General features: G+C 44.1%; 1 protein-coding gene across 1 annotated transcript; it reads right to left on the bottom strand.

The window, feature by feature from the left end:
* Positions 1–7,637: 7,637 nt before the first annotated feature.
* Positions 7,638–10,271, bottom strand: LOC132882079 (endogenous retrovirus group FC1 Env polyprotein-like). The gene is made up of 3 exons (XM_060915308.1): positions 9,923–10,271; positions 9,076–9,577; positions 7,638–7,919 (listed from the first exon to the last, which is right to left on the bottom strand). Exons 1-3 carry the CDS (start codon positions 10,142–10,144, stop codon positions 7,738–7,740), a joined length of 906 nt encoding a protein of 301 aa, XP_060771291.1. The 5' UTR covers positions 10,145–10,271; the 3' UTR covers positions 7,638–7,737.
* Positions 10,272–17,625: the final 7,354 nt, after the last annotated feature.

The raw sequence follows: 17,625 nt of genomic DNA, 5'->3' as shown, positions 1-17,625 counted from the left end.
TTTAGTTTGAGTGTCCTGTGTCACTCGGTATAACCTATCCTTCATAATTGCGAAGTAGGGGAAGGACGAGGTGGCGTTCGGCTGGAGCGTTTGACCATCGATTACTCTCACTTGGTCAAATGCATGTCGCAGAGTCTCGTCTCGCGATTGTTCTAATGGGAAATCCGCGAGGGATTCCCCAATAGAGAGAGGAGGAGCCGGCGGCTCCTCACTCTGACGCGGAGATGACGTGGACGGCTCTGTGACAGCTGCTCCCGCCAAAGCGACACCGGGACCTCCCCCTGTCAAATGGCAGGACCCACTCTTTACTAAGTGTGTCATTAACCTCCGAAATCCTGGCCAATCAGTCCCCAAAATTAAAGAGTGGGTAAGGCGAGGATTAACCGCCACCTTCACTATAAATTTTTCCCCTCTGAAAAAAATGTGGACTGACACCAAAGGGTAGCTGTGAACATCCCCGTGCACACACAACACCTTCACCCCCTGTGCTCCCCCCAATGCCTCATTTTGCACCAGGCTTTGGCGAATTGAGGTCTGATTACACCCCGAATCCACCAACGCCTGATATGTAGCCCCTTGGATACTCACCAGTATGCGATACGCTCCGGCCCGATCGAGGGTGGCCTCTGGCGCGTCGGGGATCCGAACCACTGCGCCCACTTCCATTGCCGTGCACTGTTGTTGAAGGTGGCCCGGCTCCCCGCAGCGCCAGCAAACCGGCCCGGGCTTTCCCTCTGCACCGGTGTTCTGGGGCTCACTCACCTGAGGGGGGAGAGACAGACACAGAAGGGAGAAACGGAGGGCACTGCGGGTGCGGCGGGCCGGCTGGGGTGGTGCCGGCCCCCATCTCCGCGGTGGGGGAATGGGGCGAGGACGGGACACAGAAGGAGGGAGAGAGAGAGAGAGAGAAGAGGAGAGAAGAGTAGACGCTGTCTGCTGTCCTGCCGCCAGAACAGCCACCAAATGATCCTCTGCCAGCTCAACTGCCTGATCCAGCGACGCCGGGCGGTGGCACTGGACCCACTCTGCAGTTCCTGCGGGTAAGCGAGCTATGAACTGTTCCAGCACCACCTGGTTGATGATCCCCTCGGCGTCGCGGTCGTCGGCCCTCGGCCACCGCCAGCAGGCATCCCGGAGCTGCTGGCCGAACGCGAACAGCCGGCCGATGGTGAGGGGAGACAGGCCTGCGGCCGGAGCGCTGGTGGACCCCGCCGACGCAAGGAGGTGCCGGAACGCCTCGCAGTCTTCCTGCTGGGCCAGCACCAGGGCTTTGAAGCGCCGCTCTTGTTCCTTCTAGAGGGTGATGAGCGCCTGGTGCTGGCTTTGCTGGGCCGTGGCGAGGGCGTGGACCAGGTCGGCGAACGGGGAGGACTCCATGGGGCTGATCGGTTGGTGCTCCACTCTGGTTCCCGGTCTCAGCACCACTGTAAAGGTTCAATACGTGTGTGTGGAGCACAGAGGATGGCAGGACAGAGATCAGGTGTAACAGAGGCTTTATTGCCACACTTTTCAGTCTAACAATCTATATATTTCCAACACGCACACCAGCATCTCGTCCAGGGATGAGCTCCTCTGCTCTCGCTCTCCCTCCTTAAATAGGGCGTGGTCACTGGGAAGACACACACAAACACAGGTTAATTGCCGTCAGGTGTAGTGATTCTGCCACTTACCTTCCCTGACTCCACCCTCCTGTCACAGACCGGCGCTTGACCACGCCCCCACTGCCACATATATATTCATTTTTGTAATTATAAATTTATATAGATATTCATGAAGTGTATATATGGTATATATTTTTATAGGCGTATTAATGTAGTTTGGATTTTGGGGTAGTTAAAAAGGGGTGGGAAATTAAAAAAGTATTGTACTTCTTCCCACTCCTTTTTCGAACAATGTGCGGTGTTTTGTAATGTCTTAGCTCGTTATGTTATTTTATTTTATTTTTTATTTCTCGTTTTCTTTCTTTTGTATTTACAAATAGTTACATACATTTTTTATACATGTTCAAAATACAAATAAATTCATTCATTCATTCTACAGCATCCAGATCCCACCAAGCCCTTCATTGTAGATGTTGATGCATCTGAAATGAGAGTAGTTGGGGTGCTCTCGCAGCGATTTGGGGAGAGACCAAAGCTGCACCAGGTCGCTTTCTTCTCTAAGAAGCTTACATCCACAGAGAGAAACTACAACATTGGCAACCAAGAGCTCTCAGCTATCAAACTGGCCTTGGAAGAGTGGAGGCATTGGCTGGATGGCACCACACACCCGTTCACAATTCTGAATGACCACAAGAACCTAGAACACTTAAAGACCACAAAATGTCTGAACCCACAGCAAGCCAGATGGGCCCTGTTCTTCACCCACTTTCAGTTCACAATATCCTATCACCCCGGCTCCAGAAACACCAAAGCTGATGCCCTCTCCAGAGTTCATAATTCTTTACCCCGCACCTCTGAACTGACTCCCATGATACCACCTAAATGTTTTGTACAAGCCATCACATGGGACATTGACAAGGAAATCAAACAGTCACAGCCCTCAAACCCTCCTGAGAACCGTCTTCCTGGGCTTCTGCATGTCCCACCTGACCTCAGAGGGAAACTCATCATCTGGGCTCATACTTCCCCTGCCACTGGTCATCCCAGCAGTCAGCAGAAAGGGGCTGAAAACTTTCTATATGCACTGGAAGTATATTAAAATATTTTTAATACATTAAAAATAAAATTAAAAAATGTTGAAATCCTTACTTCGTTTCATTGTAGATTTTTTTGACTGTACATTTATGCAGTTTTGCAAAAAGGTATCTGAATCCAAGTGATCTGACTGTCAACCTGGTAGATGTGTCTCACCGCTTACATGTCACCATGCAATTTTACTCAAAATGTCATAGCACACATTTAATTACTTTCTCCTCTGTCCTCATGCATAATAAGCGACTTTTAACTCTGTCACCTGCAGAGTTTTGACAAGTGTGTGTGTGTGTGTGTGAGAGAGAGAGAGAGAGAGAGACGTGTTACAGAATATCATTGTGTCGTATCACATCCTCCAACTCAGCACCTGCAGAGTTTTGACAAGTGTGTGTGAGAGAGAGAGAAAGAGAGAGAGAGAGAGAATGTGTTACAGAATATTATTGTGTCGTATCACATCCTCCAACTCAGCACCTGCAGTCTCTCCCAGCTGCAGCAGTGCAGTCTCTCTACAATCTGACTAAGGGAGGTTTTTGTATGACTCTATAACACCGTGCTAGTACCAGATGCTACTGATGTAATGCCAAGTCTGACAGTAATAATCTCCTGCATCTTCAGTCTGGACTCCACTGATGGTCAGAGTGAAATCAGATCCAGATCCACTGCCACTGAAACGAGCTGGAAAGCCTGACTGTCGCTGATTTACATATTTAATCAGGAGTTTAGGAGCTTCTCCAGGTTTCTGCTGATACCAGAATAACCGTTCACCATATGAGCCCTTGTACACGGCCTGACTGGTTCTACAGTTGATGGTGACTGTTTCTCCTGGAAGAGCAGATTTCACTGCAGGAGTCTGAGTTACTGTGACTTGACCTCTGCATTCTGGGGAAAAAAATCACAATAATGCAATATGAAATTGAAAAGTTATAATAGAAACGGGGCGGCACGGTGGTGTAGTGGTTAGCGCTGTCGCCTCACAGCAAGAAGGTCCTGGGTTTGAGCCCCGGGGCCGGCGAGGGCCTTTCTGTGTGGAGTTTGCATGTTCTCCCCATGTCCGCGTGGGTTTCCTCCGGGTGCTCCGGTTTCCCCCACAGTCCAAAGACATGCAGGTTAGGTTAACTGGTGACTCTAAATTGACCGTAGGTGTGAATGTGAGTGTGAATGGTTGTCTGTGTCTATGTGTCAGCCCTGTGATGACCTGGCGACTTGTCCAGGGTGTACCCTGCCTTTCGCCCGTAGTCAGCTGGGATAGGCTCCAGCTTGCCTGCGACCCTGTAGAAGGATAAAGCGGCTTGAGATAATGAGATGAGATGAGATAATAGAAACGGTAAGTGTATCTGAATGAACAGATCATTGTAGAGATAAAATATGAAGCTGTGTCTGACCTTGAGTCCAGAGGATCAGTGTCCAGATGAAGACGGGGATCAAAGTCATGGTAGCTGTGGGTGAAGTTGCTGTAGCAGCAGCTCTCAGTCATGAAGTGTTAAAGTCACAGCGCTATAAACACTCCCAGAGCACTGAAGCATGTGCTGCCAATGCAAAGTGTCCTCTAAGTATGGAAACACCTTTACCACATTCCCCCAATCTTACTGTAATTCTCACACTACTACAGAGTTATTGTGTGAATTTTACTTGTGGGGTCAGATGGAGGTTTTCTGTAAAACACTTTTCGGTCTAAGATGCATAAATAAGTGAATTAGAGAGAGAAGCTTCAAATTTTACTGGATGGTGTTTGTACTGAATGTTAATGAGTTTCTCACTGTAGTGGATTTATGGTGGAAGAAGCAGCATCAATGTTGGCAGTGAGTAAATACACACTCATATTTTTGACTGTAAATTAATATTTAGATTATTGTAGGACTTAAATATTATATTGTAACTTTATATCAGCCCACAGAAGGAGTGGAGGGATTATTCTCACTTTAGCTCCACACATTCAGTCATATGTTGTAAATTTCTTATTAGTACATCAGCATTTTTACTCCATGAGGCATTCTGGGTAAAACTTGTACAATTGCAGATCTACATTTGTTAAATTTCAGCTTTAGTTTGTGCAATTTATTTGTAGATCTCAGTCACTAAGTACATCCTTGACAAGCTTGATCTTTAAGAATAAAAATTACTAAAAATTCAAAAGGCAGTTAGTGTATTAATCAGCTGATGTGAGCAGAAGTTGGTGTTTTGTAGCTGTTTTGTAATAAGAGGTTTAAATGGATGGAGAGAGCAGTGAGTTTAGAGCAGCAGGGTTTTTGTACGGCCGCTAAACCTGTTTGTATCACTGTGCTCTCCTTTTGGTGGAGGAACTAAACTGTCTGTGGGACGTAAGTAACCTGTTTACTAATTACTGAAATTGTGTTCAAATTCATTTTTTTCTCCTAATAAACCTAATGAAATGTGATTTTAGTACAAAAGCCTTCTGTTTTCAAATTTCCGTTCTTTTAGAAATTTATTAAATGTACCTGACAACAGTTCATGGACCCAGGACACAATATCGGCATTATTTTTTGTGTTACTTTTTTTTTTTAACTTTGACATTTTTTCACCGAATTATACTCATCAAATTTAATATTTTTCAAGGCTGTGTGTCCAAAAACAGAGCTAAATGTGGAAACTATAACTGACTTAAATAAGTTGTCTGTTAAATGCTGTTCATTCAGATTATCAAGTAATTTTCATGTTCTGGATTACTGAATATACAGTAAACTTAAATTTGAAAATCCAGTCATCACAGTAATATAAATGATTATAGAGCTAAGATGTAAAAGTATTTGGATTGAATGTGAAACGTTTTTGATGCTCCACTGAGCTCAGTTGTGCTCTGTAAGATATAAAAGGAAGTGAAACACACAGTGAGCTGAAACGAAGCCTTTTTAAACTCTGTGTGTGTGTGTGTGTGTGTGTGTGTGTGTGTGTGTAGGCGTCACTCAGCCAAGTGTGACGGTGTTGCCTCCCTCCAGTGTGGAGCTGCAGCAGGAGAAGGTCACACTCATGTGTGTGGCTGACAAGGGCTTCCCCTCGGACTGGACACTGAGCTGGAAGGTTGATGGGAGCAGCTGGAGCTCGGGGGAGAGCCGCAGCACCGCCGTTCTGCACGCGGACGGCCTCTACAGCTGGAGCAGCACGCTGAGCCTCCACCCGGAGCAGTGGAGGAACAAGGTGGTGACCTGTGAGGCCTCCAAAGACAACCAACCTACTGTGGTGGGCAGAGTGAACACAGAGCAGTGCTTAGAGCTGTGAGCTCACACACACTTTACTCAGCTCACCTTCTACTGCTTCACTGTGTGTTACATGTCGCCTTTACCTGCCTCAGTTTGACTCAGCTTTTCTTCTTAACATCAAGTATTTGTTGTATCACTGTAATGTCCTGCTTTGAATTATTAATAAACTTCTTTGAATCATTAAACACTTTTGCTTTGTATTATTAATTCTGCGCATCATACACAAATTAGGGGTGGCACGGTGGTGTAGTGGTTAGCGCTGTTACCTCACAGCAAGAAGGTCCGGGTTCGAGCCCCGTGGCCGGTGAGGGCCTTTCTGTGCGGAGTTTGCATGTTCTCCCCGTGTCCGCGTGGGTTTCCTCCGGGTGCTCCGGTTTCCCCCACAGTCCAAAGACATGCAGGTTAGGTTAACTGGTGACTCTAAATTGACCGTAGGTGTGAATGTGAGTGTGAATGGTTGTCTGTGTCTATGTGTCAGCCCTGTGATGACCTGGCGACTTGTCCAGGGTGTACCCCGCCTTTCACCCGTAGTCAGCTGGGATAGGCTCCAGCTTGCCTGCGACCCTGTAGAACAGGATAAAACGGCTAGAGATAATGAGATGAGATGAGATATTCATGAATAAGACACCAGATTGGTCCAGCTGCACCTCCTTAGTGCACAATTTGCCCAACTAATGAATTAAGTATGTACTGCATATTCACATCTGCGATTCTGGGTTTACATTTTTAGGAATAATATAATTAATGTTATTTTGACCATAACACAGACTTTTGGCTCAACTCTGTCATCTTTGAATAAATTATGGCTGCAAATTTTATTTATTTAGAGTGGCTGATCATCCTTTCTTGCAGCTGAATAGCTGAATTGCAAAGGTCGCAGTTCAACATGGCCAAGTCGAAGGCATACAAAGGTGCCACAGGCAGCTGCCATACTACTCATGTCTGACCAGGGAACACAGCCCAGATATTGACAACTATGGGCAATTTAGAGTATTCAATTAACCTAACCGCATGTCTTTTGACAATGGGGGAAACCGGAGCACCCGGAGGTAACCCACACAGACACAGGGAGAACATGCAAACTCCACACAGAAAGGCCCTTGTTGGCCACTGGGATTGAACCCAGGACCTTCTTGCTGTGAGCCAACAGCACTTATCACTACACCACCATACCACCAGATGCATAATAAATGTTTAATACATGGCTTGAACTAATACATTCAAAGGACCCATTGTCCATATAATTTTCGAGATGCCCTGCATTTTGAATCGTCTTCAGCCTGAACTAATTCAACGAAACTATCTAGCCTGAGGCTGTGTTTGAGGGAGACTGAATAGGTAAAGAATTTACTTTTAAAACATAATAAGGGAATTCTTATTTGATGTTTTGACAACCTGTCTAACAGTTGGAGCAGTGCAAAAGATAAGTAAATGTTGTTACATCTGTTAACCAGGGCCATACTTTGCATGTGACTCCTACTGAACTGAAATATGTTTTTGATTCCAAATGATAATTGATTTTACTTATAAAAGGTGGCAGGGAGGTCATCCCTGCAGGGTTGGAATCCTGGTTTGCAACTCAACTTTATTGTTATTCTTCCACATACATAGTATACAGAAGAATGAAATGTTGTTTTCTTATGGACCACGGTGCAAACAACAAATATTCAAGATAAAACAGTCAAAATTAAATAGTGCAAACATCACATAAGATGACAAAAGACAACATAACACAACCTAACATAACATTATATAACATAACACAAAATGAAGTGCAAAAACAGTGCAGTGTGACATAAGGTCAACAACACCATGAGTTGGCCTCGCGGTTAGCGTGTCCGCCTCTCGATTGGGAGATTGTGAGTTCTACTCATGGTCGGGTCATACCAAAGACCATCATTAAAATGGTACCTACTGCCATCTGGCAAGGCACGGTGCAATACTGTAAAGGTTTCCAGAGCCGGAACGGTCAACCTCTCGAGATCAATGCCTTTGTGCCACCTGCAGAATTCTGGGGCGAAAAACAGACCAGAAAAAAACAGAGATTGGTTTCACTGTCGTTTATTCACAGTCTTTTCACCAAAGATACAGCATCCAAAAAAACCTTTTATAACATCCAAAGAACTGTTTATCTTTCTACAAGGCAGCTGTGTTTGTCTGTTGTGTCTGTCATGTATGTGTGCGTGTGTGTGTGCGTGCGTGCGTGTATGTGTGTGAGTGCATGAGTGTGTGTGTGTGTGTGTGTGTGTGAGAATGTGTGTGTGTGTATAGATGTGTGTGTGTGTATGCGTGTATGTGTGTGCATGCGTGTGTGTGTGTGTGTGTGTGTGTATGTGAGTGAAACCTTGGATCAATCATAAGCAAAATACCCTGTATATATTTCATATCAACGGATGTTCTTAGCAACTCAGCATTTACGCACGACAAAGTGCGAGATGTTTTTTACGACAATTTTAAACAAAACACACTATGTTTAGTCTAGCAAAGAAGTGTCTTTTCCACTGGACGAAGGTCAAGTTACACAGGAATAGTTTAAAATCACTGTTATAGTATATGTAATAGTCTAAAATAATAAAGGATCTTAAAAAGCTCTAAAATATTAAAATCATAAAATCTTAACACATGAATTACCTTGTGCAGCAATAAGGCTAATATAAGTCTATAAAACTAACATGAATCCTCTAAAATATTAAAATCATAAAGTCTTAACACATGAATTACCTTGTGCAGCAATAAGGCTAATATAAATCTATAAAACTATAAAACTAACATGAATCACTTAATGCAGCTTTAAATCTAACATTAAATCTAACATTCAATCATTTCAATTTCAAAATCAACACTGAAGAGACTGGTTAAATCTAACAATCCTAAAATCACATTCTGTAGCTATAAAGCTAACTTAAATCATGGCTTTAAATCTAACAATCCCCCCCTTTGATACTATTTTATAGTATCAGATTAGATTTTAATTAGATTAGTGTTACACCCTAGCAGCACGACGATAATATACATTGTTTTCCCTATGCGGGGGTTTATGGGCAAAACATTTATCATTTTATACATTCTATCCATTAGGCATTTAAAAATGCAGGGTCCCAGAAAAATAAACAAAAGAAAAACCACAATTACAGGTATACACATAGAAAGAATAACAGTCCATTTACCAAACAATCTAGAAAACCACATCCACCCTGCTGAGTCTCCATGCTCGTCATGCTCCAGCTGTTGAGTGATCTGTTTCATTTGATGTACGGCTACACCAATTTCGCCATCTGGGTTATCATTAGCAGGGACAAAAGTGCAACAGCTTTCTCCAACCATAGCACAAACACCCCCCTTTTCTGCCAACAAAATATCAAGGGCCATATGATTTTGAGTAGTCATTAGATGCAGGGCAGTTAATTCAGTCCTAATACCATCTACAGCTCTAGTGGTTTCATTAACAAAGCTGGCTAAGTGATAATGTGTTATTTCTACTTCCCTCCACAGATCAGATACGCCAAAATGAGGAAACAGCGATGTCCAGAAATGGTGCCATTCAGAAGTAAGCTGATGTGTCAGGGGTGGGAAAGTACCATAGACATCTCGTTTCGGGCGATGAGCAGAGAGGGGATGGATAGCAGTGATAGCGTTCTTGAGTCGTATGGGAGCACAAACGCCTGACCACTTGGTGGGAAAAGAAACAAAGAGATCAGATCTATTACTGCAGTACCAGTACCAGTTTAATGCTAATTTAGCACCAGGATAATTATTAGGGTGTGGTAGAACACAATCAGGATGAGCCCTACATGTATTATTGACATACCCGATACTGTTGCGTGTACAATTAGTTAGCGGAGGGTTACATTGGCATGAATTTGGGACCCAGCGAGGACATGGAGAGGTGGCGGAATTCTGATCATATATGTGATTACATTGAGAATTAGGAATTTGTCCCAAATACACGTTACTTCTTTTAGAGTAATTTGTTCTAAAACAGTGAGGGAAAATGAAATTAGAAGGCATATCTACCTGCAAAGTAGTGAGGATAGAATCTTGTAGTATAATGTTGGGGGTATCTGTGCCAGATACTGAAGAAGTCTGGTTTAACATTGCTACCACAGAGGGGTGCAGAGAGTAATTACAGAAAGGGCCCCAAAACTTAAAAGGTTGGCCCTTTGGGCCCCAAGCATAATATAAAGCTTCAGAGCATAGTGGCAAAGGTGGGCGTGTAATAATAGTAGAAGGCGGCATCAAATGACATACATAACAACTTTCGTTCGTGTGTGTTCGTGCAGTCCAGTTAGCTAATTGCCAGAAGATGTTGTCTTGAGGTCCAGCTCGAGCGGGTAACCCTGCTCCAAGCAGCAGTAGAGTGGTCACGAAACTTGTGATGAGGACTGTCATAGTTGTAGTGAGGATGATCTCTTCCCCTCTTTGTTCACAACATCTTGCAGGTAGTAATCTGAGGATTCTCAGTCGGCCAGGGCTGCACACAGGTCAGGTCAAATCTGTGTTGAGCTCAGAGAGAGAGAGAGAGAGAGAGAGAACAGAGACTGGATAGGGACACAGAAAAACGTTAATAGCAAACTTGTCATTGTAACACAGCTTTGTTATGGAGCCTTCTTCAATCGCGTGGCATGGATCCACTGTAAGTTAAAACAGCAATACGAGTAATAGTGACTATTTCTGCAGGCCCACTATATCTAGGTTCTCCCAATTGTCCAAATTGTTTAAAAAGTTGCACCAGTACCTTGTCTCCCACTTGGAAGGGGTGTGTGGGTGCTGATGGTGGAGACAATATTGTACTATTGACCTTAGTACAAATTTTATGCAACTTATCGATAAGGGCTGCAGAATACTCATCCATATGTGTTTTCAAATCAGAGGTACCCAGAGCCGGAGTCCCCTTCCTCCAGGGGAGAGGGAAAGGTCTTCCAAAAATAATTTCATAGGGGGAGTAGCCCCCTAGACTAGGTTTTGATGTCATACGAATTTCAGCCAGAGTGGCTGGCAATAAGTCTACCCAATTTTTTGTACCTGTGGCCTGCATGGCCTTAGTTCGTCTTTCAATGTTCGATTAGTACGTTCTACGATACCAGAGGATTGAGGGTGGTACGGAAAGTGAAAATGCCAGTTTAGTGAGAGATACTTACAAAGGTCTTGTGTGACTTTTGAGGTGAAAGGGGTACCTTTGTCTGAGTCTATGGTGTCTGGAACCCCATAATGAGGTATTATTTCTTTTGCCAGAATACAAGTAACTACGAGGCGGCACGGTGGTGTAGTGGTTAGCGCTGTCGCCTCACAGCAAGAAGGTCTGGGTTCGAGCCCCGGGGCCGGCGAGGGCCTTTCTGTGTGGAGTTTGCATGTTCTCCCCGTGTCCGCGTGGGTTTCCTCCGGGTGCTCCGGTTTCCCCCACAGTCCAAAGACATGCAGGTTAGGTTAACTGGTGACTCTAAATTGACCGTAGGTGTGAATGCGAGTGTGAATGGTTGTCTGTGTCTATGTGTCAGCCCTGTGATGACCTGGCGACTTGTCCAGGGTGTACCCCGCCTTTCGCCCGTAGTCAGCTGGGATAGGCTCCAGCTTGCCTGCGACCCTGTAGAAGGATGAAGCGGCTAGAGATAATGAGATGAGATGATGAGACAAGTAACTACCTTCGTGTTCTCTCGAGAACAAGGAAAGGCTTCTACCCATTTAGAGAACTTGTCCACAATCACCAGGAGATATTTAAATGGCCCACAGGGAGGCATGTGTGTGAAGTCGATTTGCCATTCTAGGAATGGAGACGTAGGTATGGGTAAACAATCGTGTTTCACGACTGCTTTAGAGGGATTATTTTGTGCGCAGATGAGGCATCTCTCGAGAATTGAGTCCACCAAACTGTTTAAATTGGCTATACAAAAAAGTTTGCTCATGTCCCCCTTCACCCCCCTTCGTGCACGATGTGTCACGCCATGAAATTCATGCACGAGGAAGGGAAGGCAATGAGATGGAAGACAAAGGCGGCCATCCTGACTGTACCATAGGCCATCAGAGGCAACATAAGCGCCTTGTAACTGCCAAAAGGCAGAATCATTTGGAGAGGATGAAGCCTGTAAAGAAAAAAGATCGAGATCCGGAATCAGTGTACTGGCAAGGCAAGACGTATTACATGGCGAAGGATCTAGGCCAGGAGACATGACACCAGAAGCAGCAGCAAGTTTTGCAATACAATCAGCAAGAGAATCACCCATGATTTCAGGTGTGTTTCCCGAGGCATGCGCTTTAGTTTTAACTATAGCGAGTGACCTAGGGAGATGACAAGAATCAATGAGATTTTGTAATAAGGTAGAGTGTGAAATGGGCTTCCTGTCTGCGGTGTGGAAGCCTCAAGACTGCCAAATTTTCCCAAAATCATGAGCCACACCAAAGGCGTAACGAGAGTCTGTGTAGATTGTGACATCCTTGCCCTGAAACAAAATACAAGCACACATTAGCGCATACAACTCGGCTGCCTGAGCCGAAGAGAAAGGAAGAGCATAGGCCTCATGCACAATATCAGGCAGTGAACACACAGAATAACCACAGAGGAAAACACCATCTGAGGGTTTAGAACAAGAGCCATCAACAAAGAGTACTTCCCCCATCCCTAGAGGGCTGGAGGAGAGATCAGACTTGATACTGGTAGTATGCAAGATTTCAGATAGACAATCATGATCGGTGTCCTCCAGAGTGTCGTCCTGAGAATTAAGAAGGCGTACGAGAGCGTGACCTACAGTATTGAAAGAGGATGTGGCACGAATTTCGAGATTGTCAGTAGAAAAAAAGAATGGTTTCATATCTGGAGCGTCGCTGCACAGTCATATGTTGGGTTTGTAAATTTTGCAACACCTGTTTAACTTGATGTGATGAGTGCAAGATCAGTGGGTGAGACAAAACCAATTTTTCTGCATCTAAAACCATCAGAGCACAGGTGGCGACAGCCCTTAGACACGCAGGTAAGCCTTGAGCAACAGTGTCTAATGTTTTGGATAAAAATGCACAAGGACGCATCCCACCCCCATGCTCCTGGGCCAAAACAGCAGAAGCTGTGCCTTGGTGTTCACAGGCATAGAGATGGAAGGGCTTTGAGTAGTCAGGTAAACTCAGGGCCGGGGCTGAACAGAGAGCACTTTTGAGGGAGTGATAAGCGTCCATCATAGTGTCAGTCCAGGTCAAAGGATGTTGCAGTGGATCGTGATGAGAGATTGCAGATCGGAGAATCTTGTCATATAAAGAGCAGTCAGGGATCCATTGTCTGCAGTAGTGGATAAGACCCAGAAAAGACATCAGTGCATGTTTAGTTGCAGGGCATTTTGTGTCTAGGATCACCTGCACCCAATCAGATGACAGCTTATGACAACCTTGTGAAAGTTCAAAACCCAAATACCTAACAGTGTCCATGCAAAATTGAAGCTTGGTTCTGGAAACCTTGAAGCCCTTGTGTGCCAGATGTTGGAGCAGGCGTAAGGAGGTGTCTTGACAGATTTCTGGTGATTCAGCAGATACCAGAAGATCATCTACATACGTCAGGACCACAGAGCCCTGAGGGAGGGAGAGGTCACAGAGTGCGTTACGAATTACGGCTGAGAAAACAGCAGGGGAATCAATAAAACCTTGTGGTAGGCGTGTCCAAGTATACTGCTTCCCCCTGTGCATGAATGCAAACAAAGGCTGTGTGTTTTCTTCAACAGGAACGCTGAAAAAAGCAGAACAGAGATCAATAACGGAAAAACAGCAATGATGAGCAGGAACTTTTGACATTACAGAGGAAACGTCAGGTACAATGGGTGCCACAGGGACAATCAGTTCATTAATCTTACATAAGTCCTGCGTAAAATGCCAGGTACCATCAGGTTTAGGTACTGGATTGACAGGTGTATTGTACGAGCTGGTACACGGTCTCACCATGCCTTGCTCAAGAAGAGACTGTAGGATGACATTGATTCCTTTGGCCTTGTTTTCAGAGAGAGGATACTGTTTAACATAAACAGGAAGCACGTGTTTAAGCTTAGCTTCATAAGGAACACAATGAACTAGGCCAACCTCGTCCTTGTGTTCAGCCCAAAGGGAGGAGGGGAGATCATTAAAAGGATCTGTAGAAGGATCTGTAGAAGAAATAACAGTGTTTACAGAAGCCATGCAAACAGCAGAGATATTTGGAACAGTCATATGTGAAGAAAGATAAGATAAGGCAGAAAGTCAGGAGTGCAAATAATCATTTTTGATCCCTGAAACGAAATGGATAAATGTAACAGACTCATTAGATCCTGCCCCATTAGATTAAAAGGACACTGTGGCATAAACACAAAAGAGTGATGTTTACGAAGTGCTGTGTCAGCGGGACAGGTTACCAATAACGGAGGAGTGCAAGGGGTGGAGAAAGGGACCCCATCAATTCCCACAGAGCAAACAGTTTTGTTAGAAATAGGGTCCTTGTAGGATTTTCCCACAGAGGACATCGTAGCACCAGTATCAATTAGAAAAGGAAGCACCTTTCCATCTATAGCTAATTCTATGACAGGCAAATCATTGGCTAGATAAGAGTCGAAAGAACAATGTAGCATCACAGGGTCACAGCTCTGTAGGCATCTCTAAGTTTGATATGGGCCTGTGGGGTGTTGCTGCGCGAAAGGGTTTGCCGTAGGGGCAGACAGATTAGGAGGAGGAGGAGGAAGGGGAAACATTTCAGAAGATTGATGCTGCTGAAGATTAGGAGGAGGAAGGGGAAACATTTCAGGAGATTGATGCTGCTGAAGATTAGGAGGAGGAAGGGGAAACATATGCTGTGAATTGGCTTCATCTGCCTTTTTCTTTCTACACTCATGTTGCCAATGTCCTTCTTTGCCACAATAGTGGCACGCTCCAGGGCGTACCCTGGCTTGCAGGCCGATGCTCGAATTCTGATTCCTTTGTTGTCTATTCATGTCCCAACGGGGCTGTGAGTAGCCACCAACCACAGAAAGGCAGGCTACCTGCTTACTATCCAGAATACCATCTCCCTCCATAGTTCTAATTTTTTCCCCTAGGGTTCTCACTATCATATTACTACGGTCACTTAAATGATATTTCAGAACCTTCTGTATATCAGGATGACAATTATTCAAACATGTCAAAATAAACAGTGGATTGGCTTGCTGCTGATTTAATTGCATGTTTCCCAGACAAGTCCATGTCTCGCTAAAATGCATCAGAAACTCTGAAGTGAGTTCAGCCTTCTCCTGTTTACAATTAGTAACCTGTGAAAGATCACGGTTAGCCTGTTGTCGTGAGAGCAGATAATGCGTCAATTGTTCCTTTAATTCACTCATGGCTCTATTGGTATCGTTCCAGTAGAACTTAAGCTCATGCTTTATGGTGGTGCTGCCGTCTTCTTCTGCCTTAGTTTTAACTACTTCGTAGTCATCATTCTAAGGGTCTAAGCAGGGCACTGCAGCTAATAATGCAGCTTCATCATAACTATCGCTTAGAACGGCATGCAGGATAAAACGGTAATCTGCTCCGACCAGCTGGGAACGTCGACACATTTTTATGAGCATGTCTACAAAGTTAAGTGGTTTGTCTACCGAAGGCAACAGCTTAATAATATATTTTAGGTCTGATGCCGAAGGCGGAGTGATCTTAAGTCCTCTTCCCCTCCGAACCCATACACAAGCGGCATTCACGGGGCGAGGCGACGGAGGGGAACCCACATTATCATCGTTATCATCATCAGAGTCATCGTCTGTATTGGAATCATTAGTCTCGTTTTTTTGTAACAGCGTGTTTGAGCTTACAGAGGGTTTTTCTTTATCTGCTTTGGGTTTATTAGGTTTAGCACCTGTGTCAAGAGATACAGGTGCGCTAGGAACGCTATCAGCGGGACATGAAGTATTAGTTAACTCCGGATATAGTTTTGCAGGTGTGTATGCAGGAACGTTTTTTGATCCCTCGTACATTGGCGGGAGAGCAGAGGCTGTATGTGTAGATCTAGACAAAGCAGGTTTTGCTTTATCGTCAGGCTTAGGGCATGGTAATGATTTATTTTGCTCTTTAGTCTCTTTAATTCCGTGAAAATCGTCCCATATTGATTTCATTTTAACCCATTCTAAATAGCCTTTGGTCATGTAATCATAATCCCATTCTGGGTTGCCAAATCCTTCATATATCTGTCTATGTGCCGAAGCGAGGTAGTTTGATTTAAAAGTTCCGGCACGAGGATAAATCAAAGACTGAGGCTGTGATTCTGTCCATTCGGCTAATTTGTCTAACCACGGAGTAGTGTAGAATTCTAAATCACATCAATTCATCCAATCCCGTGGAGTTTCTTCAGGGTTGGGTCTGAATACCTTATCACAATTACCCCCCATAATGGTTGCACGAAGGAATCAGTCTTGAGATTAATTATTATGTGTTTAACTCATAAAGCGCGCTCATCCCGTGACAGCTCATTCACGAGGATAAACACTCTTCCCATGGCTTCTCCATGAGGATAAACAATCTTCCCATGGCTTTTCCACGTGGATAAACAATCTTCCCGTGGCTTCTCCACGAGGATAAACAAATCAATCTTCCCGTGAAACCAGTCACGAGGATAAACAAATCAATCTTCCCGTGAAACCAGTCACGAGGATAAACAAGTATAAACAACTCATCCCGTGGAACTATCCATGAGGATAAACAAATAAACAAATCGTTCCGTGGCAACTTCACTCACACACGGAGATAACTGAGTTTTTCGGATACTACCAACCAGGTGGAAGTCCCTTTTAAAAAAATAAATAAAAGAGATTTCTTACCTGATTGAAAGTATTCCCCGTACGGGCCACCAAATTGTAAAGGTTCCCAGAGCCGGAACGGTCAACCTCTCGAGATCAATGCCTTCGTGCCACCTGCAGAATTCTGGGGCGAAAAAACACTGCGAAAAACAGACCAGAAAACAAACAGATTGGTTTCACTGTCGTTTATTCACAGTCTTTTCACCAAAGATACAGCATCCAAAATGACCTTTTATAACATCCAAAGAACTGTTTATTTTTCTACAAGGCAGCTGTGTTTGTCTGTTGTGTCTGTCATGTATGTGTGTGTGCATATATGTGTGTGCGTGTGTGTATGTGTGCAGCATGAATGTGTGTGTGTGTGTGTGTGTGTGTGTGTGTGTGTGTGTGTGAATGTGTGAATGTGTGTATAGATGTGTGTGTGTATGCGTGTATGTGTGTGCGTGCGTGTATGTGTGTATGCATTAATGTGTGTGTGTGTGTGTGTGTGTGTGTGTGTGAATGTGTGTGTGTGTGTGTGCAGCATGAATGTGTGTGTGTGTGTGTGTGTGTGTGTGTGTGTGTGTGTGTGTGTGTGTGTGAGTGAAACCTTGGATCAATCATAAGCAAAATATCCTGTATATATTTCATATCAATGGATGTTCTTAACAACTCAGCAACTCAGCATTTACGCATGACAAAATGCGAGATGTTTTTTACGACAATTTTAAACAAAACACACATGTTTAGTCTAGCAAAGAAGTGTCTTTTCCACTGGACGAAGGTCAAGTTACACAGGAATAGTTTAAAATCACTGTTACAGTATATGTAATAGTCTAAAATAATAAAGGATCTTAAAAAGCTCTAAAATATTAAAATCATAAAATCTTAACACATGAATTACCTTGTGCAGCAATAAGGCTAATATAAATCTATAAAACTATAAAACTAAAATGAATCCTCTAAAATATTAAAATC

The sequence above is a fragment of the Neoarius graeffei genome, chromosome 2, assembly GCF_027579695.1.
Source record: "Neoarius graeffei isolate fNeoGra1 chromosome 2, fNeoGra1.pri, whole genome shotgun sequence".
NCBI classification, from domain to species: Eukaryota; Metazoa; Chordata; class Actinopteri; order Siluriformes; family Ariidae; genus Neoarius; species Neoarius graeffei.
The sequence above is the reverse complement of the archived record's forward strand: the minus strand, read 5'-3'. Positions and strand labels throughout refer to the sequence as shown.

Bases quoted from the DNA above. Each gene is read 5' to 3' on its own strand.
- LOC132882079 (XM_060915308.1), bottom strand. From the start codon at position 10,144: ATGCCGCCTTCTACTATTATTACACGCCCACCTTTGCCACTATGCTCT. The intron at 9,578-9,922 runs GTAGATATGCCT...TTTCCCACCAAG, and splicing joins CTATCCTCACTACTTTGCAG to TGGTCAGGCGTTTGTGCTCC. The intron at 7,920-9,075 runs GTAAATGGACTG...TTTTCGCCCCAG, and splicing joins GTGGTTTTCTAGATTGTTTG to AATTCTGCAGGTGGCACAAA.